Below are 27909 nucleotides of genomic sequence, written 5' to 3'. Positions count from 1 at the left end.
CCACCCCCTCCGTCGCATAGATCCCGGCAGAGAAACACAATCCGCGCACGCGGCGAGCCACCGCGCCTTACCGAGCGCCCCGAGTCGCGGTGCCGTACCCGCAGCCCCCGGAGCGCCCCAGCTCCGACAAGGAGCCAGAAAGGGAAGCCCGAAGCCGTCCGCCCGCCCGAGTAACCCCACGCGCACGGACGGGCTCACCCAGCCGCAGACGCATCCTCTGCGCGCCGCTGCAGCCGGGCGGCGGAGAGGCCCCCGAGCGCCCGCGAAACTCCCGTAAGGGAAGGACGAGCGGCTCAGCGCCCGAGCGCGGACCCCCGCAGCGGGCTGCCCGGCAGAGCCTGCTCGGCCGTCCCGGCCTCGGCCCTGCGGAGCTGCGCGGCCCCGGCGGCGCCACAGGTACTCGTGCAGCTCGGCCTGCAGCCAGAGCTCGGCACCCCAAGATTAAAGCCCCGGGAGAAGCACCCCCTCTCCAAAATGGCAGGAGAACGGAAGCAACTCGTGCGAAGAAAATAAACCCGCGGAAAGCAGGAGAGGGAACAAAACGCGCTTCCTCACCTGCGCCGCGAGGTACGGCGGGGGCCTCCGGGGCTGCAGATTGCAAAGGGTAAACACGGAAGGAAAGACCACCGAGAAAGAGAAAAAGCGGAAAGGGAAAAAACCCACCAAAAAACTTTGTTTCTTTCTCTCCGGGACTCAGGGAAAGCGTCACTTCCTAGTGCGGTAAGCGGGGAGGCTCCCGGGCCCGGGCTCCTCAACTCCTCCTCCTCCTCCTCCCGCCCTCCTCCTCCCTCGCAGCCGCAGCGCGGCTCCCGCCGGCATTTCGCTCGGTCCTGGCGGTGGCCGAGCCCTGCCCCTCCTCCGAGCGGGGAAGGAGGGGAATCCCCGAGAGCGAGGAGCGAGCACGCAGCACTGATTCGGAAGCCCGGCGTGCAGCGCCGTGCTCACACCTGGCAGAGCGTGCAGGCTCCGTGCCCTAAGTTCGGCGCCAGCCTGCCCCAGCGCCATCGGGCTCCGCGGCCCCTCTCCCGGTGGAAAGTACAAGCAAGCGTGCGAAGATCCCTAAAAGGGCTTTGTTTTTTTCAGAACCCATTCGTAGCAGAAATAACGTGTTATTCCGTTTTCCCCTTTTTTGGTCATTTTTCTTTTTCTTCAGAAGGAGCTGTAAAAGGGGAAAAACAGGGAGGGGAGAAAGGACTTGTAACTAATACAAATCCTTAGGTCACGTCTATGCTGCTGGCTCTTTTAGCACATTCCTGAAATTTAGTTTTAGTAAAACAAAAAATTATTTCCAAGTCGAACATTTACTGCAATACTGCTGAGGTTTCTAAAACCGTTCAGCTCGCCTGCTGGAATATGGCTTCCTCTGTTGCGTTGGTCTGAAAATAAACAGCGAGCTGGCAAATGCAGACACACTGCTCCTCTTAAGGCAGGAAATAAAGCAGCTGCTTCGTCATTGCTCCCCCTGTAGACTGCCACGGATACTTGAGTTCATTAGCAATCAGGAAAACTTGCAGAATATAAAATAACATTTAGGTCAGCATTCGAAGATTAGACTCTTATTCAGTAAAATGTGCCAAGCAGCATGAAAATGGCAAACCTTTCCCTTCCAACGTGCACATAACCGTGTTTACCTTCTTCCAGGCTGGGATCATTCAGCACCTGCAGGCTGGCACAGAGTTTTTTCAGACCAGCAGGGAAATCTCATTTCTACCACCCATTGCTTTATAGAGTGAAATACATGAACAGTTTTTGTAGAGTACACTAGCTGGCATTTCTCTCACAGTAGTTCCTGGCTGCTGTGCAGAACTTTTCACCAGGGAAGCCCAAGATGCATGGAAAAAGGTGCCCAGAGAAGCAACTTACCCATGACTATGAAGCCTATCTGATGCATAGCTGGGTTTGTCCAATGAGTCCCAGGTCGGTAGTTTAATTACCACACCCAATCTTTTCCTGCCACAGAATAGAGAGTAACAGTGGGATGTGGAAGTGAGGAGCAAAACAGCAGCCAGAGGTACTTTCGGTAAAGCATTTCTCTTTCTTTCACAACTGAAGATCTCATTTGATGAAACACTGGCTTAATAAAACATTCAAGGAAAAATCTGCTCCCATTAAAACATTTACTCTTCAAAAACCATCAATAAATTGGAGCTGGAGATTAATAATTCAATGAATCAATATAGAAAGAATGTTCAAAACTGCTCACAAATTATGTAATACATAAAGCAGACTTAAACACATGAACACATAATGACAAAAACAGAAGTCAAAGGCATACAGCCAACTAGTTTAATTTGCCCTAATACAGACTAAAAAGACATATTCCATAATCTGGAGTTACCTCCTTCTCTGTTACAAAGTATTGGGCAATCAGTGTTCTCCATGAAACACATCATATATTGATAAATTGAAACGGCTTATGTCAGCTTCCACTGTGTGTGTGTGGAGGGGGAAACACTGCTGTGACTGTAAATCATAGTGTTGTAACAGTGAAGTTTAGCCCTTCCTTCCAGCCAGAACAAATGCGTATCATACTTCACCTGCTTGCAGTTTGGGAAGTGAAATGATGAGCAGTGTCTCATATTTCACAACACATAATCACATAAAAGCAGCAGACAATGGCAGAAACGTCACCATCTGGCTACAGATGCTAAGGTTGCACAGAGCAGGGAGTATGCTTTCTATCCTTGTCTAGGAGGCATCTTAACATTGTTGTCCTTTGTTTCCTGAATTGTATGTAAGGTAGATAGCAATCTACCTCTATTCTTTACTCCAAAGGCAACATAGTAACAGCCAGATCAAAGCTGAAAGACACAGTAAGGGGCAAAATTTACAGGAAGGGATTGTGCTTCTTCCTAAACATTCCAAGAAGGTTAAGACTAAACAGGCCTGTAAGGACATCAGCCAGCTCATATATCCGAAGTAGAAGAATCGTATTTTAAAAACACCATGGAACAAAGAGTATTTTGTGAGCAATAAACAGTTTTATGAAGCGTTCTGTAAAGATCCTACTATTTCACACTCTCCATTATTTTTCTCTGTACTGTGTAGTCTTCACGTCTCCAGAACCTGCCACTGTTTCTTCCTTGCACTAGCAGCTTTTGCTACATGCCTTTTTTCTCCTTATCTCTTTTTTCTGCATATGCAAAGTCTATGTGCAGGCTGCACTTCTATCAATTTTACAGTAACAAAATTTAATGCATGCATATTTCCTGGTATGACATTATTTTATTACTACATTAAATCAGGAGATTAGATGGCTTCTTTGTCTTGTACAGACACATCTTGTGCTGTAACAACATCGACTCATATCATTAAAAAACTACATTGCACTGAGTCAGGATTTGGATTAAAGACTGCTTTACATACTTGTGTTTGCAGAACTGGCTCATCCGCTCAGCAGGTGGCACTCTTTTCTCCAAGTCAGAGCAGAGATGGAGTCCGGTCCTCATACTTCTTGCTCCAGTTTAGACATGCTGCAGCACTGAGGGACACGATATAGAGCTATCAGTTCTCCCTGAAAACAGTTATTAAATGAAAGCCTTGAACATTAATAAGCTAATTAGAAAATAATTACACTCTTTGTAAATGAAGTTTTATATACCAATAAAACCTAAGTCATTTGGAAAATTTCTCTGAAATTTACATTGGATGCAATATTTTTCTTAAAAAAAAAAAAATATATATATATATATATATATAATAATTAAAAAGGGCATAAACCAGTAAAAAATAGCTGCAGTGATTATCTCACAAGTATATTCAATTAGAGGGCAGGGCTGCCTCTTGGCAAACTAGAGAAGTGGACTAATTGGAAGCACACAAAGCTCAGTGCAGTGCAAAACCCTGCACTTTGGCCAGACTAAACCTTTTCTGTTGCACAGGCTGAGACAGACAGGTCACTCAGCTCCTCTGAAGAGCATCTGGGGCTCCTGGTGGGCAGTGGAGTAAAAACGAGCCTTCAGGGAAGGCTAACAGCAACTTAGGCTGAAAAAACAGCCCAGAGCAGAGCTAGAATAAGGGAAATGATCAATCCCTTTAATTGACATGTGCATCTGGAATTCTGATTCCAGTTTTGAGCACCCAGTTTAAGAAATGTTTCTCGAGTTTATCAACAGTAAAGATTCAGGACAGACAGGTGCTGCAGCAGAAGTTCCATAGTGGATGAGAGAACTGAGCTGGCCAAGTGTGAAAGAAAGCAGGCAGATAAGACTTAACAGCAGCCTTCCAACATCTACAAGACTAGATCTTCTCATACACAGTGTAGAGGAAGAGGTAAAACCAGGCTCTTGCATGGGAGCAACCACAGTCGTATTTTGAAACAGTGGCAGTTACAATCAGCTAGTGAAGATAATAAGCAGTGCAGCAGGTTACCACAAGAGGTTGTGGAACACGAGTAACTTCCTTTCTTTCAAGTTTCCAGCACCTGGCTGGACACATAAAAGCCCTACACAATCTGGTCTGAATTCAGTGCTGACCATGCTCTGAGCATGTGGTTGAACTGGAGACATCCCCAAATCCCCTCCAAAAGTTGTTCTATCACTGAAGAGACAAATCCCTTTATCTCACAGAAGAGAAATACTACCTTTGAAATATTCTAGGGAACAACTTCTCATGAGAAATTTGATGCAATAATATAGAAAGTTTGTAGAGAAAGATTTTGTTTGGTTTTTTTTTGAGCTTGCAATAAGAAAAAAAAATACTCTTGCATACTTATTTTACACTCCACATCTGAGTTTAAAATTAAAAACACTGGGTTTGCTTTACTAGAGCAAAAATCAGCTGCTTTGGTTTGCTTAGTGAAAGGTGTGCATGTTTACAGAGTGTATGTGTAAATACTAAGTGTCACAAGCTGTCTCCCTGAGAACCAGAATGAGACTTTGCTACATGAGGGAAAAGGAGGGACACTGTGGTTTAGAAAAGAAGCCACATGTAAAGAAGTTATTCACATTGCTTGAGCACTTCTAAATGAAGCTCAGACACTAGACTTAGAAATATAGTTTAAGAACTTAGAAAGTATGAACTTGTATAGCATGCTGAAAATCAGAACTGAAAATTTTCTTCTCAGGTTATGTAGCCTTTTTTACAGTCCTTTTGCAGTCCTTTCTACATTTATTGTCATTTTTCCTAGAATCTCACGTTCTTTCTCTCAAAAACAATAATGTGTGGTAACATTAGACACTGTTTACAACTGAGGAAAAAAACATTTGGAGAAGACCTGTGTGCTTCGGAGTCAGGTTCAAGGGCCAGACATGGCTGCGATGCTGCTGCAACGTCACTCAGGCAGGGCTGCATGCAAGAATGTAAAGCAGCTCTCGAGCAAATATGACAGAAGCCAACCTCAAGGCTTAATTCTGTGGGTAACTTCCACTAAGGCTTCTTCTACCCTTTTCCTCTCAAGACGACTAGATGAGCTGTATTAAAATTGGCTTGGAGAACAGGCAGACAAATTCCTAGAAGCACTCAGAGCCCAAGAAGTTGTGCTCAGAAACCCAACAACAACAAAGCAAGGAGAAAATAAATGCTGAGAAGTAATATTCACAGCGTGACTGAACTCAGGGTAATAACAGAAATAAAGAATTAGAATTACTAGAATTAGTAATTATGAGGTAGACTTTCCTTTACAAAAATAAAATTCTATGCCCACAAAAGCAAGTATTATCAGCACTTTTGACATTACTAAAAACAAAACTCACTGTTAAATTTGCTTAGCACATAGAAATCTTCCTGCTATGCATACTTTTAATGTACAATTCAGAAGCACATATGTAGGTGTAAGTATATGTGCATATATAGATATGCATCCTTAAAGTCAGTTCTTCTGAAGAACATCAGTGGGGAACTTGAGCTCCAGCAGCTGATACACGACATACCAGTCTCAAAGCTCAGTTCAAATAATCTGACACTGACAACCGTTCAAGAAGCTTTCAGCCCAAACCAACTGTAGTGTCACTGTAGCCACAATGACTCAGTGCCATTGCAATTAACTGAAACCATATGCAGTACAAATACAGGAGCAAGAGGGAAAAATCAGAAAGCAATCATCCCATATATAGCATATAGTACTCTGTTCAATGGAGATTCCATTCCTATTCCAGCCCATATGTAAATTATATAAGGGGAAGAGGATGTAAATCCATCTCAGTTGCAGATATCAACATGTGTAAGTGAGACTTACACAACTGATGTGTTCCACATAGTGAGGGCAATCTGGAACCATGTGATTATGCGCCTTGATGACCCAATCTATCCCTCTGCTTATTAATTGCTCTTTCCTGACTCTGCACACTTGCTTGTGCTGGCAGCTGACATCTGCACAAATCAGATGTGCAGAGGTTTTCTGCCACCACAGTTACACTGCAATGTGGTTGGCAGATTGCTGCACAGTTTTTGTTCTTGTAAAATTCACGAGCAAGTTATATCACTGACTGTCACATCTGTACACCAAATGAATTTCATCCCTCCTCCAAGCTGCATTCCAGTGTCAATTTGTGCCCTCCTGTACTTTTAACTGTTATAAAGTACAGCGTGTTTGATAACACAGAGAATTGGTTTAGTCCCTCTTTATAATCTGATCAGGATAAAACTTAGTACGATTTTTTCTCCACCTTTTACTCCTTTTCCCTGCCCTTCTTCTCCTTTTCTCTCTCTCTCTTTTTTTTTTTTTTTTTTTTTTGAGTGGAAATCTTAAAAAGACTCACATTCAAAGTACAAAGTACAACAAGAGCTGTTGTGCAATATCTACAGAAGGAAAGTCCCTATCTAGGATGTGGTATTTCTAGGCAAGAATACTTCCCAAGCATATGTGAAGATATTATCCACTATGCATTTAAGGTACAAGAAATACACTAATAAAGCATCAAACATCTTCATGTCTGTTGCAGAATTGCTAGTCTGAATTTAAAAACAGGGAGCAGAAATTTCAACAGGTAGTAATGATGTATTTTATCAGTACATCTCAGGCATTTTGCTTTCACTAGGCATTTTCTACACACTCTTAAACTGTTCCCTACTCACAAACTTAGCAGTACCTTTCCCTCTCTGCAAATGCACACTTCTCTCTCATATTACCCCTACTCTTGCAGGTCCTTCTCCAGCTTCTTAAAGCCACGGAGAACTGAGAGAGCAAAGGCAACTGCAAGGAGCTAATGTAAGAGATCTGCGGAAGAACTGAGAGGAATACATGTTGTCTGTGAAGGCAACAACTGGAGAAAAGTATTGAAATACCAAGCAAGACCACTCACTCTAGCTAAGTGTACCTGTTGGTTTACAGCAGAATTAGTTTCTTTGCTCTTTCTTCATATACAGAGAGGCATCTTCCAATACCACAAAAAGTAATGGTGGTACTCAGGAAGCGGGTTTGTTTGGTTTTATTAAGATTAGTGAAAACTGGGCTTGAAGAACAGGGTGGCTGAACAGTAGGTTATCTGACACAGAGCTCAGCTACTCACAGACAGCATCTTAACTGCTGCCAACCAGCTGCACCAAATAAAACATGGTACACGGCTATCACACAAAGCAAGTAGCACTTCATTGACTCAGACCTGTCAGTTACCAATTGTCAGTGGGCCTCTAAAAGAAAAAACCATTGTTATCCTGCAGTTGCTTAGCTGAGAGTCAAACAGTTGTCCTCTGAGTGTCACACATCCGACAAAATACTGTACCACCCATAATAAGAGGGGGCAAGCAGTGCTTCATAGAATACAGTCATTGACACCATTAATTCCACCCAGGCCAGCTGTGCTTACTGATCACTCTTCTTTTTCTCAGAGGAGACAGGTGAAAATCTTTGCAAATTCTTATTTCCAGGCCAGTGGAATACAACAGCTGATTTGCTGATATCCAAGTTGTTAATAATTGAGTGATAACAACCAAATGCATTCCAGAAGGGAACATTCTTTCACTGAATGAATGGGTGAGAAGCATTCTACAAATATTCAGCAGCCCTGAAGGAAGCTTTGCACGGAGATTTGGTTATTCTAAGAATGAGTAATTTTGTTGTGATGCAGAAGTGTGTGACTGAATCTTAGTATATGAAATACCCCCACATAAATATATATTTATTAGCACCTCACTGGTTGTAGATTTTTAAAGGAATACCAGTATAACTCTTTGTTGTATAATTGATACAGTTAATAGAATTATCTATTACTCTATTGCAGAGTAATAGAAAAAAAAAAAATCTACACAGAGGCTTATGCTTGTACAGCAGTGTGATTCTAAAATAAATTCCTGATTTTCTAAACTGTTCTGCAATTAAAAAAAAAGACATAATACTGATAAGATTCCACACAACAATAAGATAGTTCTAGTCTACAATAACATCAGGCCTTAAACAAATATTAAGTTTTAGCTTTGTAAAGCTACTTCACCACATTCAATATACAAATCCATAATTATGTGACACTTATGGATTTGATTTAAGAAATGGTCATGAACACATTAAAGACAATAAGAAAATGACTTCCTCTAGCAAGCACCTCAGTATTTTCTTTCATCTTAAGGATGAAATAAGACTTGTGCAGAAAAGGAAACAAATTATGCGTAAAACTTTGATGATTGCAAAGTAATCATACTATTAGATAAAAGCAAAAGCATATTCCTTTTTTTTTATTAAAAGATCCACAGTGAAAAATCAGACCTAGCAACTTTAATGTAAAATCCTTGCAACCCTGTATTTTCCTTACAAAAGACAAATACGAAGGAGTTATAGATTTATTTCACTAACAAAAGAATTATTTGCCTTAAAATAAATGCCATTCTTCAAGATATTCTGCAGATAGCCTCCTGCATGAACACAAGTAAAAACCAGTAGTTTTGAATAAAAAAAGTCTGTTTATATAGCAAAGCTTCCCTAGCATCATAAAAACGGTAAGCAATAGAGCAAATCCAGATCATACACCTACGCCCCTTGGCCTCTCAGAACCCAGGAGAAAAATCTGAGATGAAGACAAAGAAAGATGAGTGGTGGCATTCCTGGTGGCATTCCCAGGTATAATACAAGGGGAAAAAAAAATCAGTTACTGCTAACATTGGCAATTGCTTATCTGTATATCTCCATGAACAGAGGAAGCCCACTTAGCAAAGACACCACTCTCATAAGGCAGCTGAGTACCCAGATGTAAAACATTCCCACAAATGTCTCTGCCTTGAGCTAATGCTCATTTCACCTGAGACCCACTGTGAATTTTGTTTCTTACTTCAAAACAGAACTTATATAATAAAAACTACAAAATCAGAGAGAATTGATAAGCAGATAACATAACCTGAGTTGGATGATAGCTTGCTTTCCCCAACTGTCTACCTCTTCTGACATTTTTTTTGGCCAACAGTGAGCAGAGCTGCTCAGAAATCACCCTCAAACTGCACTGCACAACATGATATGTCACTGATATAAAGTCAGATAAAGAGCTCAGTTTGAATTGTTTCTTTTCAGTTCACAAATGAGATTACTACACAGACTCAAATAGTCGCTACAAATGGCTGTAATGGCCTAAGATGTTTTTATTCTCTTCTGAAGTTGTTGCACCTACAGCTGAGCTGGCAGAATGAATCATCTGAGATCTCCTAATGCATTTCAGGCAAAGATACGCGAATTAGCTCAAATGATACTCAGAAGCACTTCAGGCTGTTGGTTGGCATTGCACCAAATGAACAAGGAACATTCTCATTGTCCTTTGGGATCGGTAACAAGGACAAGAACTTTAATTGAAAGCCCATAAACAAGCAGTTCAGAAAATCTCAAACATCAAGCCTACCTCAGATATATATATACTGTTACAACAATTCTTTCTTATTGCAGCCTGAAATACTGCCTTAGAATCAGTATGAGAAGCAAAGAGTTTTTGTTACAGTAGAACATAAATACATCACTTAATAAGTTCTCTTCCACAGAAGGCTGCATTTTTTTCTTTGTTTCTTTTTTTTAATGGAGAAGGCCCACCTTGCCACCAGACCTTCAACAAATTTCCATCAATGCCTCTGAAAAAAAAACATTTGAAAACATTTCTCTAACTTTCTCTACTCTTGGAAAAATGCTTCCACATAGCAGATGACAATTTCACATTGTGTAAGAAACTCATTAAACAAAACAAACAAAAAAAATTGCCAGATTTGAATGTAAATCCAATCAATTGCTTTTATTCACAAAATCCATCAAAGAGATGTTCCTTGTGCAGCCCTTGCTCTCCCTCCTATCTTCCCAGGTTTGTTTACCTGCTAGATGTTCTAGCAAGAATACGTATCAATACATATCCACGTGCTTTGGAGAGCCTGCTCTGGTGATGCAGCTCCTATTCACCATCACATCACACTGTTGACTCATCACCTGCACCACTGTGTCACTACTGCTGCAATACCCTTGTTTTTTTGGCAGAATTGTAATAATTTAATCATTAACGGTTATTAAAACAAACAAACACAATACCAACCGCTAAGGAGCTGCCCTCTTAGAAGGTCAGGAAACGGAACACTGTAGCAACATGGTATCAAAGATGGTAAGAAGAAACCAAGGACTTCATGGACACCTTTGCCGCCGGCACAGACAGGCTGAGGAGTCTGGCGTCACTCAGAGCTTACACATAACCCAGGGGATTTTGATGGCCAAAACTTCAATTACATAAGCAACAGCTGTATTATTCATCTACTACCTACTTTAGTGACACTAATTAACAAGAACATTATAAATTACCTGTAAACAATGAAGCATGTACAAGCAAATTATTTTTACATACCCTTACCAGTATGATCCAAGAGCCCAGCAAACCTTAGGAAATTAACAGGATTACCTGGTGCTTAAAAAGCAATTAAGTTCACAGTTTGGGTGGAATATATAAGGTTTTCTTTTTCCATGTTAAGGGCAGATTAAACAGAGAAAAAGAGGATTCACAGCCAGATTGTTTTGAAGAGAAAAATCCTCTACAGTTTGATTTTTTGAATTCTACTTGATACTGTTGATACTGACTTCATTAAAACTGCTGGGAATATTATCTTAACCACTCTGAAACAGGCAAGAGCTGGGATTTTGGGAGCTAAATAGTCTTCTTTCCTTTTTGTCCAGAGAAAGCCTTGAATCTGGGAGAACACCTGTGTGATGAAACAAGAGCCAAACTCATATGAATGACATTCCTGATCTGGGTGCTCAGCAACAGCTTGTCAGCAAGGATCACAGCCATCTTCCAGCATAACCACATCCCCAGTTTCACCTCTGCCCCATCTCTGATTGAATTTAAAACGATGACACCTAGGTTGACATAGGCAGTGTTACCACATACAAACAAGGCTAATATGTGTTATGTAATAGCTATTCCACAATGGCCTGCCATTACTGACAGCTTTATTTGACACTAAAGGTGACTTTCTGAGGTTTAGCTTAGTCTGAGGGAGGTGAAGTCAAACCACAAAAAAGCATTCCTAGCATAGAACACGTGTCCACAAGGCAAGTTGGTGCAGAATGGCTACTGCATTTTAAATTCACACCTAAGATTATTTCACAACAGCTTCCCTTCCAAGTAAGCAGCAGTCAGTGAGAGACAGACAGTAGTGAGAGAAAAGGGAGTAAAAGGGTTCAGCTGAAATTGCAGGTGACTGCTGATGTTTCACAATAACTTTGTTTAGCAAGAATATAAAGCCACCACAGCTAGACGAGACAAAGTGGGCTCATCCAGAGATTTTCACTGCTCACTTAAACACTTTTATATAAACACAGCAATCATTAAAGCAGTATTGCCACTGTATAGTATATAGAAAAAAAATTATGCACATATGACCATATGGAGCAAAGTTTTCACCAGTATTCTTCCAACTATCAATAGTCATCAAGATATACTACGCTAACACATAATGTGTAATCTTCTCCTGTTTGTTCCTTTAATGACACACAACATTACAGAAGTAATTATTTCAGAAGCTAATGTTATTTTCTTGCATGTATGAGGCAAGTGAGCATTCATCATCAGAAGAGGCCGTCTCTGCATAGGATACATCCACTCAAAACTACAGAAGCAACTTCAGACTTGAAAACTTACTTGGAGAGTTAGTCCTGGTGAAGGCGTTATCTCTCATTCATCCAACTGATGTAGTTGAGAAAAGAATATGGAGGTGTAAGCCTTCTTGTTACTCCTTTTTTCTAGACCAGTATCAAATACGTTACTTCAAGTCCTGCGATGTTATGTTGGCACAAATGCAGACAATTCCTGGATATACTAAAGTGCCATGGCTAAAGCTATAGCAGAAAAAACTTGCATTTATGCAAGTTGCAGGGCAGAGTCACTGGGGCCATTAACCTGGAAGAGTTTTTCAGTCCTTGAAGTGGTCAGCTTGCACAGCACAGCAGTTCCCAGGGACCTGGTGCCCACTTCACAGACCAGTTTGCCTTTCCCAGTCAACCCCACAGCTGTGTGTGTGTGGGCAGCCTGGGGACTCAGGGAGTGCATGGAGAGCCCTGCCTTTTCGAGGCTCATCCTCTTACTACCACTTCTTCAAATAAAGATGCCTCTGCATCTTTATATATATATGTACACACATGTAATTACAATGCACACCACATTGACTTTAGTGGAATTTCAGGAGTGGCCATAAAGCTATATGTAATACAGCCCTATTTTACATCAGCCAACAAAACCTCATCCACTGAAACAGAAGAAGCACGTATCACTCAGTATTACCCTTAAAAGTGAAAAACAAACCGCCCTTCACAAGCAACAAGTGCCCGCACAGCTCAGTCTCCCTGAGGTGAAGGAACGTAGGACAAAGCGCTCGCTGTTAACAGGAGGCGACCCTCCCACCTCAGCCGTTCCCGCCTCTCTCACAACGCTCGCACCCGGGACTCGGCCACTTTAAGCGGAGGCACGCGGCGCGCAGGCTTTGTGCGCACGCGCAGGGGGCGGGGCGCTCGGTCATCCGTTGGCGCCGCGGGGGCCTGGCTGGGGTTTTGCAGGAGGGGTTTGAGGTGAGCGGGGTGCGTGGCTGCTGGCGCGCGCGCGATAGGTGCGAGTTGTCACTAACCATCGCTCCCGCGCGCCGGGCTGGGAGTGAATAGGCGGCGCTGTGCTGAGGCACCGTCTGGGCCCCTGCGTCAGCTGGGGCAGTGACCGGCCCGACCTCGGGGCCGCTGTTTCTTCTGAGCCTTCTTCGTTTCTCTCTCCTATGCTGTTCTGCCCGCAGCCTCAGAAACTGTGGTGTTGACCATCCACAGACGGTCTCCAGGGTCCCTCCCGCCTTGGGCAGCAGTGATTTCTCGCAGTCTATTCACGGCCTGGCAGGTGTTCAGTCGGTGCGCTGCGGGACTGCCCGTGTGTGGGTGTCCGTGTGCCGCATGACAGAGCGCTCACAGCAGTGCCAGGTGTTTCTCCCAGAGTGACGCTCTGGCCTTTCTGGGAGCCATCTGCACCCTTCGACTTCATCTGTGACTTGAAAATAAGCCTTAGGAGTTGGTAATTCTAAACAATTCTCATCAACTCTAACACAAGGCAGCTATTAAAAAAAAAAAAATAAATAACAGGCCCAAACCTGCCCAGGAGGTGGTACTTGGGAGTTTCCAATATTTAGGACACCTAAATCTGAGAAAATCTAAGTTTATACAGTCCAACTGTACGTAGATATGAGTCTGTGTACCTGCTGGAATTTCCGATCTGTGTGTCAGTCCAGTTGGACTGTAGGAGGAACTGTGGGAATTCACCTTGAGAATTAAATGAAGCATGAGACGTTGGGAATGCTGAAATTATTAGTTCAGCTCAGAAAAGTTTTTTTTTTTTTTAGTGCTATGCATTTTGTCTTCATCATAGTCTGTACTGATTGTGGCTTCTACTTTTTGAAAACTTGAACTTTGCAATGTAATTGATGTGTTCTAATGTACTGCATCTTAGGGGAGTGGTGAACTTTGACGCCTAATACATTGCATTCACTTTTTTGTTCTTTTCAGTTAGTTACGTTTTTCCCCCCATAGTCCTAAGCTCCTTGCCCATCTTTCCTCATCTCTGCTTTCTTGGTCTCACCTCCTCATTTGTTGTTCCCAGTTCTTCCATTTCTCTCCATTGTATTTCTGAGTTTTGCTGGCCCTTATGTTGCTATTCCTTGCACGTTTCTTTCTTCTCACTGATTCATAATACCAGTCCTTCCTTCCCGCATGTTCCTCATTCAAAATCATTCTTCCTTGAAAGCTCGCTCTTAGTAAACACAGATCTTAAGACATTTTGATACAGTTTTAGAAGACTTCAAGTCTTGTCTTCTCTTTATATTGGCTGCTTAGGCCTGATACAGGAGGAATAAACTGCCCACTCTTCCTTTTTTTTTTTTTTTCCCACTCTTCCTTTTTTTTTTTTTTCTTTAAACAGACCACGCCTGATGTGGGCTTTAACAACTTGGAAGCAGACGAATTATTTTGTCAGAAGTACATGCAACTGAAAACTGTCTTATAAACAATGTCAGAAACAAGTAGATCTCTGCACCAAGCCCAAGACAAACAAACTGGAGTGTTTTAGTGCTGATGAATTTACACTTTGTAGAAGGAGTAGTCATGTGTCAGTTTGCAAAAATGGGAGAAGAAAGAGGAGAAAGAAATGAGATTAAAACTGGGCTAGAATGTATTTGAGAATGCCCTGGAGGTGCTGCTATTGTGCAGCCTAATGCTGTTTACTCAAGATGTGGGTCAGACAAACTTGGCCTAGAATGATGATGTCAAAACTCACAATTTTTACTCCATTTGTTTTAAAGAATAAAAACTCAGATTACTTTTATTTAGAAAAGCCAGAATGGTAGTGCATGCTGCTTCCTTTTGGTCCTTTCAAAATTTAAAATGGCCTGGGAAACCAGTAGCATTTTTGTTCCCTCAGAACTTCTGTTGCTCAGAGAAGCAATCCAAACTTACATTGTATATTTTTCCACTTGTGTTTTCCTGTGCCATTCCGTACTGCCTTTCCTTTGTTTTAATATGTTAATATCTTTATTCAGCACTTCTTCAAGAACTGCATTTTTTCCCTCTGTACCATAGTAGAAAGCAGATATTTCAAATATGTGTTGAGCACAATAAAAATGCTTTTTATGGCCTCTTGTTCAGATTGTGCTTGCATAATAAGGGTATTTGGTTTCAGGATAACAAAAATAGAATCAGTTTTGAGCACGGACATTTCCGTAAAGCATGAGCTGTACAGTGATTCTGCCTACTCTGTGCAGTTTATAAACAGTGGATCAAACACTTAATACCATGGTTAGGTTTGAACTGAATGTGAATAGTACTTAGAGGAATTATTTGTCCAGATTTCATGTGAACTGTCACGCTGATGTCAGTTTATATTCACTACATTCTTAACTCATTGTTTCTGCACAGAGCAGTGTCATTAATGGCTATAAACTTAAGCCAAGTTCTGTATGTGTGCAAATCGTTTACTGGAACATTTTAAATTGTATTCTCTACATCTGGCCCTTTGTAAAATGCTCATGGAATTAACACAGATTCTCAGATGCTAAGACAATTGCTATGTGGACCTCTTGAATGTAATTTTGTTATGCAAATACTATCAGCCAAGGTAGTGTAAGAGGATTCAGATACTCAAGAACTCAAGAACGCAAAATTAGATCATTTATGCTTGAGTTGGCTCAGGAATGACACGAAATACGAAGTAAAAATATGTAATTTCATGTTTATAAAGTCTGTGAGTCCATTGTAAGAAGAGACTTGCTCACTTCAAAGTTTAGAGAAGAATATGGATTTTTGTTCTGAAAATATTTTATGAAATGGCTAGAAAACAATGTGCCTAAGATCACACAGGAAATATGTAGTGGAGTATGATGCTGAACCCATGATTTGCCAAAGTTTACCTTAGGCCATCCTTCTTCTTAGGATTTTACCTGAGTGAAAACAGACGTTGTTTTAACTGCATGAGTATAAAGTTCACAAGTCTGTTTATTCTTCATTTGAGATTGTTTTATATGACTATTGGGCACGAATATCAAAAGTAGTGAGGCTCATGTTTCACTCTTTTCAAATTTGTAATGAAGCCACTGTGTGGCCTTCTCTTGGCAATTGCTTTGCCAGGATATCAGGCCATTGCAGATGGATCCAACTGCAACAGAGCAAAAGCAGAGCACTGCGCTTTGGCAGCATTATCTGAAAAGCACAGGCTTTGGCAGAAGTCAGAAAGAACAGGTTATATTCTGGCAGCGTGGAAATGTGTCTGCAGGGTTTCACTTGCACCACACCTCTAAGTTTAGTTTGTTTTGGATGAGCTGTTTCTATTTACATCCATTTGTTAGTTCTTCCTCTCTTCCGCAGCTCTGTGGTTGCTCATTAGGTTGCTCATCTGGCACTACAAATTGCCAGCAGAGCAGTAGGAGAGTGGAGCTGTGCCTGGTGGGATGCTCCTGGCTCAGCGGATGATGCAGCTCTCCCTTACTGCTGTGTAGGGGACAGAGTGGATGTTAGGTTTCCCATGGGATTTGTAAGTGGTGTCAAAACGTGTGTTAAATGTGTTACGTAACTCCTGTACCCCCATTTCCAAATTGCTGAGTACTTTACCCCATTTTCTTTCTCAAGGGATTTTATGTTTCAGCCCTTCAAGCAGTGTTTTCCTTTGTAGGAGTCCAGTGTGAAATCGCTGCAAAAGCAGGGATGATTATACAAAGAGTAGTGCTGAATTCACGCCCTGGTATGTATTTTATTGCAATAAGGGAGCAGTGTGTTTGTCGTGGTTGCCTAATAGTCTGAAGTGCCGAGAGTAGAAGCAGAAACAACTTCAGATTTGCATATCTTAATACTGTATGCAATAATAAAGTTTATTATGAAGCATATTTATTTAATCTCTACATGCAGACTTCTAATCTCATGGTTGAGAAAAATAATGCATAATTATGAGAAAACCCTAGGAGTAGTGGGGGGTTGGACTCGATGATCTCTGGAGGTCCCTTCCAACCCCTACAGTTCTGTGATTCTGTGATTCTGTAGAGACTCAGCATGAAGAAAGATTATCAAGCGTTGCTTTTTAGTTCTGAAATTTCTTCTTTTTGTAAGATTGTTAGAATATTTTTATAAAGTTTGCTGCAACAAGCAGCATGGAAACTATCAGTAAGTACAAGTACCTTGTACTGGCCAGTGAAGCATAATGCCATCAGATCCATTAACATGAAAGTCTACATTGTTTGTCTAGATTTGCATAAAATGTAGATCAAAAGGTTGCTTGCAAATCAGAATAGAGCTGGCAAAGATAATTCGAATAGTGGTTAGTGTACAACTCTTGTTCTGCATACCCAGGATGATTTGAAACAAGTTATTTAATATTTCATTAGCCTTTGGAGATAATTTTTGTAGAAATTAGTCTTCAATAGTCAGGAGGGGTTAGCTGAGCATTTTGGAATGTCTGTTATGGCTGTGTCTCCAGTTTGGGTGGTGGGAGTACACCTGTTTAAATCTCAGTCTGCTGAGTTAGCTGATAGTTTTATGGCTATGAACAGAGACAAGCTAACATATTCTAAAAGGGACTACTGTAATTAAAAATGCCTTCCCTGTTGATTAAAGGAAGCTCCGCATTGATTCACCTATTTGTTTCATTTCAAAATAATTCTAGGTAAGAATGGGGTGCCAGTGCCTGAAAACTTCAGACTGGAGCAAAGTACAATACCAGACACAGTGCAAGAGGGACAAGTACGTGTTAGAACCCTGTATCTCTCTGTGGATCCATACATGGTAGGTGGTGAGCTTACAACTAAGCCAGAACTTCTTTAAAAATTACCTTAAACTCTGCACCTCTCATGATGTTTAACACAGAAGTTAACAATGGTAAAATCTCTAGTGGGGAGATACAAAGAAAATATTTAAATATTTAAATGCCAAGTTGTTTCCTTAAACATTTCTTTGTGAGGGATGATCCAAACATATTTTACTGTTCTCCAGTGCATGGAGATGGACAAAATGACTTCTGGCTGTTTTTTGCAATCCTACACTTCTGTGATTCGTGCAGTCAAGGAACATGAGGAAATCTTGTCAGGTCCAAGCCAGCTGCCTTGGGGTATGAGGCTGACTTTGAGGCAGTGTTTGTAGAACGTGTTGGCTTTGGTAGCACTGGTGAAGGAGATTAAAATGATCCGTCTTTTTGTACCGCGTGAATAAGCAGGGAAAGAAAGATCTAAGAGAAGATTATGAATATTTGGGGCTTATGGAGAGATTTTTGAGTAGCTCATTGTGTCTGACGTTTGAAACATATCCCATCCTCAGCTTCATTTGAACTTCTTATAACCAAATGATGTGTTCCACCAGAGCTTCTTATTAAAGTCTTGTCTTTCAGCGCTGCCGGATGAATGAAGATACGGGTTCAGATTACCTCCTGCCTTGGCAGCTCTCTGAAGTTGCTGATGGTGGGGGCATTGGGGTGGTGGAGGAGAGCAAGCATAATAACTTTGCTAAAGGAGACATCGTCACTTCCTTCAATTGGCCCTGGCAGACAGTGGCCATTCTGGATGGAAGCTTGCTACAAAAGGTATACAAAACCCGGATTGTCACCATTTTATTTTCATAAATCTATTTATTTTTTTTAAAAGAGTAATTAATGATACTATTTGTTAGTCAAAATCAAGTTGATATTAATAAAGAAACCCATTTCAAAAGGCAGATGAACTCACAGTTGACAAAATCTGTAACAGTTTTTCTGCTTTTAACAAAGAAAAAGATGAATGCTTTTGTTGGCTGTCAGGCATGCCAGTATTATTTCACTTGCTGTCTTTTTAATAAACTTCCCCAAGGTTGCTTCTGTTAATTAATTCTGTTAGTTAATTCTAGGTAGATCTACTCCTGATCCATGGAAGTGTAGTCATGAAAGGTTTTAGGCACATTTAAATCAATTTATTCACCAACCTGTTAGTGAAAGCTTGTACTTATTCCATAGGAGAAGTGCCACTGATCTGCAATCCTAATGTTTGATAACACTGCTATTTTGTCCTTTATGCTAACGTAGGGATAGTTTGCCATTGCCTGAGACTTCTGATCTGCTGGACACTTCTTGATATTTCCATCATTCAAGCTCTTGTGAGTGATTTTACTCACAACCTTTTTCTGAAACTGTGGACCTATAATCTTAGTTTCATTTTATGTAAACTTGTTGTTAAGGTAGAACCAGTTTATAGCTAGCTGGCGCTGTCTGTTGTACCTCGCCTTGTAAATATCCTGAATTAGTCTTGTATCATCAGTCAAATAACAAACAGCAAAACCTCACCTTAGAAGAAATGAACATCATGTGATTTTGTTTTGTAGGTTGTTCCACAACTTGTGAATGGACACCTTTCCTACTTTCTTGGCGCGGCTGGATTGACAGGACTGACAGCCTTGCTAGGTATAAGAGAGAAAGGCCATGTGACTGTGGGTGCCAATCAGACCATGGTGGTGAGTGGAGCAGCTGGCGCCTGCGGTTCTTTGGCTGGCCAGGTAGGTTGGCTGAAGACACAAAGGGTATAGAGTTACTAAATTTGTGTTCTGAAACATGATGATTAGTAAACATACAGATAAAACCATTATAAATATAAACAAGTATAACTTCATGGGAAGGTTCACAGATTTGGCTCACACTCACGGAGAGATTTTAGGTATGAAACTCAAGTTTCCTGAAACTGGGATAGCAGAAAAGGGTCTGAGGCTAATGAAGAGGATACTCTAAAAACAGATGCCTAGTGTGTTTCTTAGAGTAGTCTGCCATTTGAGTACAGTCTTTGAGTTGACTGGCAACTTCCATTTTTCCTATATTATCAAATGCAGTAAACCTTTCCTCACATTGGCTCTCCAGTACTGCTGAGTGTTGTAATTCCACAGTCAGTGATTTGGAAAGGCAGTGTAATTCTGTTGGGAACTGGCCCTTCTCTACATGTGAGGAAGGAACAACAAAAGGCTCTTTGGCTGCAGTTATGTCACATGGGATGGGAATGTACTCTCAAATTTGCTGTCTTGGGTTTAGTGGGATAAGACATGCCTAATGTTTATGCGTGGGGAAAACGATCAACTTCTCTTTATTGTTTTGTTCTAACAATAGATTGGCCGTCTGGACGGGTGCTCTAGAGTTGTGGGTATTGCTGGCACAGATGAAAAGTGCTCCATTTTGGTCTCAGAAATGGGGTTTGATGCTGCTATCAATTACAAGAAAGGGAATGTGGCACAGCAGCTCCGTGAACTCTGCCCAGGTGGTGTGGATGTTTACTTTGACAATGTTGGTGGAGAGATCAGTGATACAGTTATAAGCCAGGTGATTATGCCAACTATCAGGTTTATTCTCATCATTCTCCAAAGTCTGCGTACCCAGCTTTGAATTAAGCCTGTAATACAGTAGAATAGGCTTTCCACTTTGTTGATCTAATTTTGGTGCTGATCCCGATCAGGAATCAAACATTTGACATCAGTGCCTGTTACTTGGGCTAGCCTTACAGTACGCTAGCGAAAACATAGTTTCTACTTCTGATCTCTTGCTTCATTGGCCAGGAGACAGTAATGTTCTTAAAACATTCTCTGTCAGTGCAGTAATCTTGTGTTTTAGTACTGGTTTACTGGCAGCTCTGCTGGATCTCCATAAATGCTCTTGACCATCCCTCTTTCATGTTAACATGAAACTAGTCTGTGTCGCATAGCAGAGAGACCTTGCTGGCAGTGCTGTCTTTGGGATCTCTAAATCACAGCCTGTATCCAACAGCTGTATCCTATTACTCCCATTCCTCACAAAAAAGGCACACAGTAAAAAAAACCTATCATGCTCCTCATATTTAATGCTACATATACTGCATAGCATGTTTTTCCACTCTTTGTCTGCATTTGTCTATATGGTCGTCACAGGTTGACGGGCTGAAATTCTGCTCTTTTCTAGGAGAGGTGACTCTAAATAAAGACACTTGTGTGAAAATTTTGTGATAAATTCTAGTGCATGTCTAGAAAATGTGGTTTATGAGACCAAGGAATGTAATTTGTCTCACTTTGTGCTGTCCCAAATAGATGAATCAGAACAGCCATATCATCCTGTGTGGACAGATTTCTCAGTATAACAAAGATGTGCCTTATCCTCCTCCATTGCCTCCTGACACAGAAAAAATACAGAAAGAAAGAAACATCACAAGGTACATTTCTCCTTTGGAACTTGTGACCAGGTTCTAGGTCACAAGATTTTTTTGAGTCTGATGTTCAGAAGATAGTCTATAGATCCACACCAGGCGTAATTGCAGCAGAATGTTGCAACACCAGAAAAAATTAAAACCACAGCATCATTAAATTCTTTCTCTTACATTTGTCTGTAATGGCATAAAAATGGGAAAGGGTAATGTTACGTGTTAACATAGATTTGTGATTGCTTAATTTAGTCTTGGAGTCTCTCAGAGATTCTTCAAAATAAGGGAACGTGTTGCCACAGTTCTGTTCTCGGCTGTTTTGCAACACGCTATCTCTCCAGGTGTAGTGGTTCAGGAGAGAATCAAATTCTTTTTAATGAAAGAATGCAGCTGAAGCTGTGGTTATTTTTAAATTTCAGTTTTAGTATTTGGGTTTTCATTAGATAATGGGAACTAATGGGAACTTGATTGCTTTAGGCAGCTAAAATTATGTGAAATTTTGGGCAGCTAAAAAGTTGGTTTGTACTTTCCGTCTATTCCAGGTGCAATGTTCACTCCATTACAGGGAAAAAAAGCAATCAGTCTGCATTTTATGGACATTTGCTTGTTCTTGTGGGAGTAGTTCTTGATTTTTGTCATGCTTCTCTCTGATGCTTGAAACAGAATTTTTTTTGTCCAAGATCAGTGTTGTTCTCAAGTTCCTGCTCCTGTCTTAACAAGCTTGCAAAGCTCTGCAAGCATCATTGTAATCAGTACTGACATTCCTTCAGTTTCAATAACATTGTTGTGTTTCTTTAAAAATTTGCAGATTTCAGAACATGCTTATCAGCCTTTCCTAGCTCAAGGCTCACTCTTTTCCTTGACAGAGAAAGATTCTTGGTGTTGAACTACATGGACAAACAAGAAGCTAGCGTATCACAACTCTGTCGGTGGATCCAAGAAGGTAAACTGAAGGTAGGAATTTTTACATTTAACCTGTGGCCTTCAATATTATCTCCTCAGATTAGTGCTATGAGTACAGGAAGTCTATTTCTTTGTCTCTGACTGTATTACCGTGCTCCAGGATCAAAGAGATTTTCTTAAGAATGCTTAAGTACACTTGAAAGCTTGTCAGGTAGTACCTATAGTGAATACTTACCATGAATGGTGTGGCTGCAGTATGACAGACATGATGCTGATATCTGTACTCTGCCTTTCAGCATAGGCTAGAAATGCTTTTTGACTTAAGGGATCAGGCCTTCAAAAATTTTTTACTTTTGAATACCTGCTTAATTTATGTTCTGAATGCTTTTGGGGATCTTGTCAGAGATTTCGTTTTGAGCTTTATAATCACTAATTGTTATTTTGGGATTGGTAAGATTCTTGGTATCTTTTTCCCTGTAAAGTCTTTCTAAATTAGTTTTTGATTCTTCAGATGATCAGTGTGGTTACCTGGAAGAATCCCAAAATATAGGATTTTGGCATGTGCACACATCTTCCAGTTCTGATTGAAGAACTAAATTAGCTATAGGTTTATCAAAGTGTTGGCTTCTATCTCGATGTTGGAACATAAGTAGCTGAAACAGAGCAGAGAATCCTTACCATTTCTGTGACAGTTCCTAAGAGATGTTAATCTTGCCTGGCAAAAGCTAAGAGGACGTTTTTGTATTGACAGGTCAGAGAGACAGTGGTAGAAGGCTTAGCGAATATTGGTGGTAAGCTTTTGTAACATTTTCTAAAAACATTGAATGCAACAATAGTAGAAGCCATTTGCCAATTCAGATTCTTGTTCTTTATTATAACACTAAAAATCATGTTATAGATGATAAAAATCACAAGGTATTAAAGCGTCCTGTAAGAAACTCACATATGTTTAAACATTTATTGGATATAAAGTTTGCAGGTTTTTCTCTCCCCAGAATTACAATGTGGGGAGGTGGGAGTTGGGTTAAAGCATTTAAACTGTTACCTTAGCAGTTCACAATCATCCTGGTCTTACTGATTTAAGGTGCTGCCCATTTCTTGGAACTTGCATACAAAAGGGTCTTTTGGAAACTTTGAACTTACGCTTCAAAACAAAAAGTCCATCTCTAACAGTACTTGTTGCTGGATCTGCTAACAAAAAATGAATTGAAAGCTGTGTACAAGGAAAGGGAAAACATACTAGCATGACAAAACAATCTAAGTTAATATTTCTGGAGAAACAAGATAGCCTGTAGCCTCATCCAAAAATCTATAATTAATATAAAAACCATGGGGGTTTTGTGACTCCAACGAGACAAAGCTAAAAGGCCAGGTGACTCAAGATGCACTGTAAGAACGCATCCCTACTGAGTAACAGGAAAGAATAGGATGTAGTCCATTTATTTCTGTAAGACTGAAAACCAGTAGAAATAGGCATTGGCCCAAGCATATAGATATACATTTATTTCTCATTTTCATTTCTTGTTGATACTTACTGGTAAAAATATGTATTTTGAGGGAATCAGATCAAGTTTTTGCAGGCATATTTCATACCTTATTTACTCATTCTTTTGGAATCAGTTTGTCACATTCCTTGCACTATGTTGCCTGTAAGTATAAGTCTGTTCATTTCACAAAGGTTTGTGAAACTGATAACACTTGTGGGCTCTCCAGTCATGCTTCATCTTCACGTTCGGCATTTGTGTCCTCGTAACAAAAGCAGAAAATGTAATCATGAACTTATATTGGGTGAAATAAGTACTTAAAAATTGATTAAAAAAATAATCACACAAAGCTGCCTGTGGCAATTTATTACACTAGTTTTTTTTTCCCCCTCCATTGATTAGGCATATCATTAAGAATAAATATATATCGTTGCTCCTGTTTGGGGAACTACTTCATGTTTGTTTCTATCATTTTCTTTAAAAGAAGTTACTTGACACATTTGATTTGGAACTAACTTTTGTCATTATTTCTCTTGAAGCTGCTTTCCAGTCCATGATGAATGGAGGCAATATTGGAAAACAGATCGTCCTAGTTTCTAAGTAAAAGTCATTGCTTGGGGAAAAGTAAATGATTCTATCCATAGTAATAAGCAAGTTTTACTTACAGTAACTACCACCTTAAATATACAATTGTTCTTTATGTACTAGAAGCAGATATTTTAGGATGCTAAGGCAAAAACCATGCTAATAAACTGAACAGAATTGGAAACAGGAATGCAATAGTTTATACCAAATATGGTAATATATTTGACATGATTTGACAGCAGTCAATTAGCACAAGTACAAATAATTCATGGGTATTGGAAGTTAGACCACCTCAGGAACTATTTTCAATAAGTAATTTGTATACAGCCACCTGGTTTTAGATGTGCATACATCTGTGTTGTTCCTATGCTAATTTGTCTCATTGCCCAAGAACTTGATAATTTTTCATTTACCAGTATAAGCTTAGCTTGACAGCCCAATCAATCTGGCTATCATCTTAAAATTATATGTGTTATAACTTTTTTTTTCCCCAGATAAGAGCAATCAAAAATTCCATTTCTACAACTCAAGTTCTGTGATATCAAAGATACTTCTATTTTGCCATCTGGAACAAGTTTCCACTGATTGCATTTCCCATTTTTCTGTACTGTATCATTATATGATCTATTTTCAGAGTACCTTAAACCTAGTTCATTTAGAATTCCATCTGTATGCTGCCTGAGACTTCCATCAGAGAAAGGTCTGGCTATAAGGGCTAGCTTGTTTTGGCATAACAATGCTCTTTTACCATTTTGGAAGCTTGAGAAGTCAGCCACTGTTTCCAAGTCTGACTAACATAACCTCAATCCAAGCGATATGGATGCAATTTAAACATCTTCAAAATAAAGCCATTAGAATTCCACCATTATGTACATTTAGAAACACTGGCACATTAATTTAGTGATTAGGATAACTTATGATAGCGTAACTTACAAGCTATTGGTTTTGTTTTAAATATTTGCCTTTAAGAGGAGTGCTTCCAAGCAGTAGGGTGGGCTGAGAATGGATCCTCTAGATCTTCTTGAGTCACTATCTACACTCTAAATGGAATCCAAGAACTAGGAGAGAAACTATACAGGAAGTTTAGCATTTAAGTCTTTTTGCACACTGTAGAAAGAGAACAGATAACAGAACTGCCTCATATCATTGTGAGCAATATGAAAAACAGTCCCTTGATTTCCTAATGCTGAAGCTGACCCTGAAAGAAAGCATACAGTGACTAATGCTTTAGGCTTTGAAGAGAAAGACACCTGCATAATAGGATTACATTCACATCCAGCTAGATTCTCAATCCAATATCAACATCGCTAACTTGAGCACTAGCAACATCATGCTGGGACAGAAGCCAAATTGTTGTGGAATAAAATCAACATCATTGTAGTTGGCAAATGAAGATAAAAAGCATCAGATGGAAGAAATTCTGCGAATTCCTGCTTACTGACTGTTTACAGATGATACTCATTCCTGAAATGTGGGCATTTCAAGCTTAAAGACTTGATAATTTGTACACAGATGAGAGAGAGAGGAGGGAGCTAAGGGGAATACGGCCTTTTCAAACAGAACCAGATGTTCTATTGAGTGTTCTGGTACATCAGATCATGTGACTTAATTGTCACCTTTCCTTTTTTTTCCTCTCTCACGTACACACACTTTAGATTGAAACAGCATCAGCCTGGAGGCTGTTATGAAATGCACACCCTCTTCTGCAGTAAAACTTCTACAAGGCAGTAGGCTGGCCTTAATGCACTGTAACAATCTTTCTGAATAGACTTCCTCCTCCTAAAGTCCAGTTTATTCCTAAAGTTCAACTCCAAATGTAAAAGAAAAAAAACAAAACAGCCCACTTCTTCACACAAATTTAAACATCCTCTTGCTTACGTTTCCCTATATTTGGCTTCCTCTAATCTAGAAATTGTATGTCCGTTTCAACAACATTTTGAGAAAAAAAGATGCCTTATGATCTTAAAACTGAAGACCCTTTTGTTTTAATTCAAGCATTCTAGTTACTTACATGCATCTATTTCAGAAGGGATTTCATCCACAACCTGTGGTCAGTTTGTATTGCAAGAACATAAGGAAGGTAGCATAGCAAGAACCACTGCTGAGAAGGTGATAAAATGGTTGTTAAAATGTTTTCACACATTATGGGTGAAGGTGACTTACTTATACTTGCTTGTCCAAAGTACAAATGTTGAACTTCTGAACGTTGTTTGCTAAAGAGCTATTCTAGAATGAGCTCATGAGTGAGGACCATGAGCTGACACACCTTCCAAGAAGGACAGCCTCTAGGATCTGAATTTTTACAACTGAAAATATGATTAAATTTTATAATTCCCAGCACTATGATTTTTACAGCAATTGCTTAGTAATCCATGCACGCTGTAAGCCCATTGCAGTCTGATGATGTGAAAGGTGACCCAGAGTGAGGTCATGCTGAGGTATTAATTCTTTACTGTAATAAAGGCAGCTTGATTGCTGCAGCATTCCAGTAGATTAGGTAACTCACAGGGAGGAATATTCTGTAAGCATAAGTCAGATGACTACAGGAAAAAAAAAAAGATACAGACAGTTAAAGTAGACTTCATCATGGTGCTCCCAATATCTAGAAAACTTTTCTGCATTTGTGAACCTGGCTTAATGTTGTCTCTTCAAAATAAATAAAAATCAAAGGAAGAAAATCTTTTAAATGAAGTGCCTATATCTGTTAATAAAAACATTACTTTTTTTTTTTTGCAACCTTGTCTTAATTTCTTATTGTAATAGTGTGTCTCCTAAGTGATCCTACATTTTGCACTGTAGGGGAGGTCTTATTTAACAGAAGGTAAACAAATAGCTGCTAAGGAAAATCCAGGCCACTCCGGATGTAGCACCACCACTGACTGCAGAGGACCAGCATCTGCGCGTGAAGCCTTGCCATGCAGAGACAGTGCATGGTAGTTCAGATGATCTTAAGTAAGGGCAGACATGAATGCAGAGTAGCAAGTTTGTGACCAGAAGAAGGTACTGGAAGTTTGGCTGTGCAGTCTTTATCAATAAGCACTTCTTGTTGCAAGTAGTAACATTTAAACAACATTGGACAGATATTGAAAAAAATTTGAGCCCAGCTTACACTTGTTTATGTTTTGCCTGTTTCACGCACTCCCATTTTCATCTCTTTTCCTTATACACTGTGAAAAATGGCTGTTGGCTACAGATTAGTGCTAGGTCATATGTTTAGTGCAAGGATTTAGTGGAAAATGTCAGATACCTGGAAAAAGAGCTTGCCAGCCCCCATAGAGGTGGTTCCTGTTGCCATTCACAGTAGCAACTTCAGACAAAGTGGCGATAGAAGGCAGACACCTTTCAAGTAGCTTCATACCTTTTTCCTTTTTAATGCATTGATAATAAAAGCAGATGCAGGACTATTTGTGCTTTTTTGTCTTACACTTCCCTGTATTGCAGCAGGGAAGTGGGAAATGTCTATGCAGTCCATAAGCAGACTGCCAGGGATAAAAGTTCCTAAGCAGAAGGCTTATCCTGCAAGGGTAACAAGAGCTGGAATTAACTCCAGACCTAAAGAATAACTTGTGAAACACAACTGAAAACTTCAGGAAAAAGCATGAAGGAAAATGAGTCGACTGTTTAGCCACATGGACACAATTTTTCAACTAGAAAGATATGTTGGGTAGTTATATTGAGTTAGGTACAGCACTCACTGTAGGTGAAATGGTGGTAAGAGAGCAGCCAGCAGTACTGAATGAAGTACAAAGTAGCTGGGCAGCATTTACCTAAGAACAGGGAGGTGTTATTTTTATAGAAGACTGAGGGAAAACAGTGAACAAGGGCAGTCCCTGTTCCTGTCTTTTCTTAGACTGGCTTCTTCGTAGCTCTGACAGCA

At 40.3% G+C, this 27909-nt stretch overlaps 2 protein-coding genes across 12 annotated transcripts in view; one reads left to right on the top strand and one right to left on the bottom strand.

The window, feature by feature from the left end:
- The window catches only part of MIDEAS (mitotic deacetylase associated SANT domain protein), a 63025-nt gene extending 50235 nt beyond the window's left edge, over window positions 1-12790 (bottom strand). For 4 of the 11 annotated variants that reach the window (XM_048948511.1, XM_048948521.1, XM_048948510.1 and 1 more), the window contains exon 1: window positions 664-1120. The gene's annotated coding sequence lies outside the window, so the exon portion shown is untranslated. Of the gene's footprint in view, window positions 1-555; window positions 1121-1863; window positions 1951-3366; window positions 3482-12023; window positions 12069-12662 lie in introns of those variants that run through there. The other 7 variants (XM_048948512.1, XM_048948516.1, XM_048948523.1 and 4 more) reach the window with 7 other exon arrangements.
- Window positions 12791-12880: 90 nt separating this feature from the next.
- Window positions 12881-25889, top strand: PTGR2 (prostaglandin reductase 2). Its single transcript, XM_048948530.1, has 10 exons — window positions 12881-12946; window positions 16572-16640; window positions 17556-17674; window positions 18273-18464; window positions 19235-19405; window positions 20004-20213; window positions 20951-21072; window positions 21927-22014; window positions 22715-22754; window positions 23987-25889. The coding sequence occupies exons 2-10, from the start codon at window positions 16604-16606 to the stop codon at window positions 24049-24051; spliced, it is 1044 nt and encodes a 347-aa protein (XP_048804487.1). The 5' UTR covers window positions 12881-12946; window positions 16572-16603; the 3' UTR covers window positions 24052-25889.
- Window positions 25890-27909: the final 2020 nt, after the last annotated feature.

This window comes from Lagopus muta, chromosome 6 (genome assembly GCF_023343835.1).
Source record: "Lagopus muta isolate bLagMut1 chromosome 6, bLagMut1 primary, whole genome shotgun sequence".
Taxonomy (NCBI): Eukaryota; Metazoa; Chordata; class Aves; order Galliformes; family Phasianidae; genus Lagopus; species Lagopus muta.
This window is presented reverse-complemented; position numbering and strand designations above follow the sequence as displayed.

Coding starts and splice junctions, on each gene's coding strand:
- PTGR2 (XM_048948530.1), top strand. CDS start 16,604: ATGATTATACAAAGAGTAGTGCTGAATTCACGCCCTG. Junction 16,641..17,555: donor AGTGCTGAATTCACGCCCTG/GTATGTATTTTA, acceptor AAATAATTCTAG/GTAAGAATGGGGTGCCAGTG. Junction 20,214..20,950: donor GTGATACAGTTATAAGCCAG/GTGATTATGCCA, acceptor TGTCCCAAATAG/ATGAATCAGAACAGCCATAT.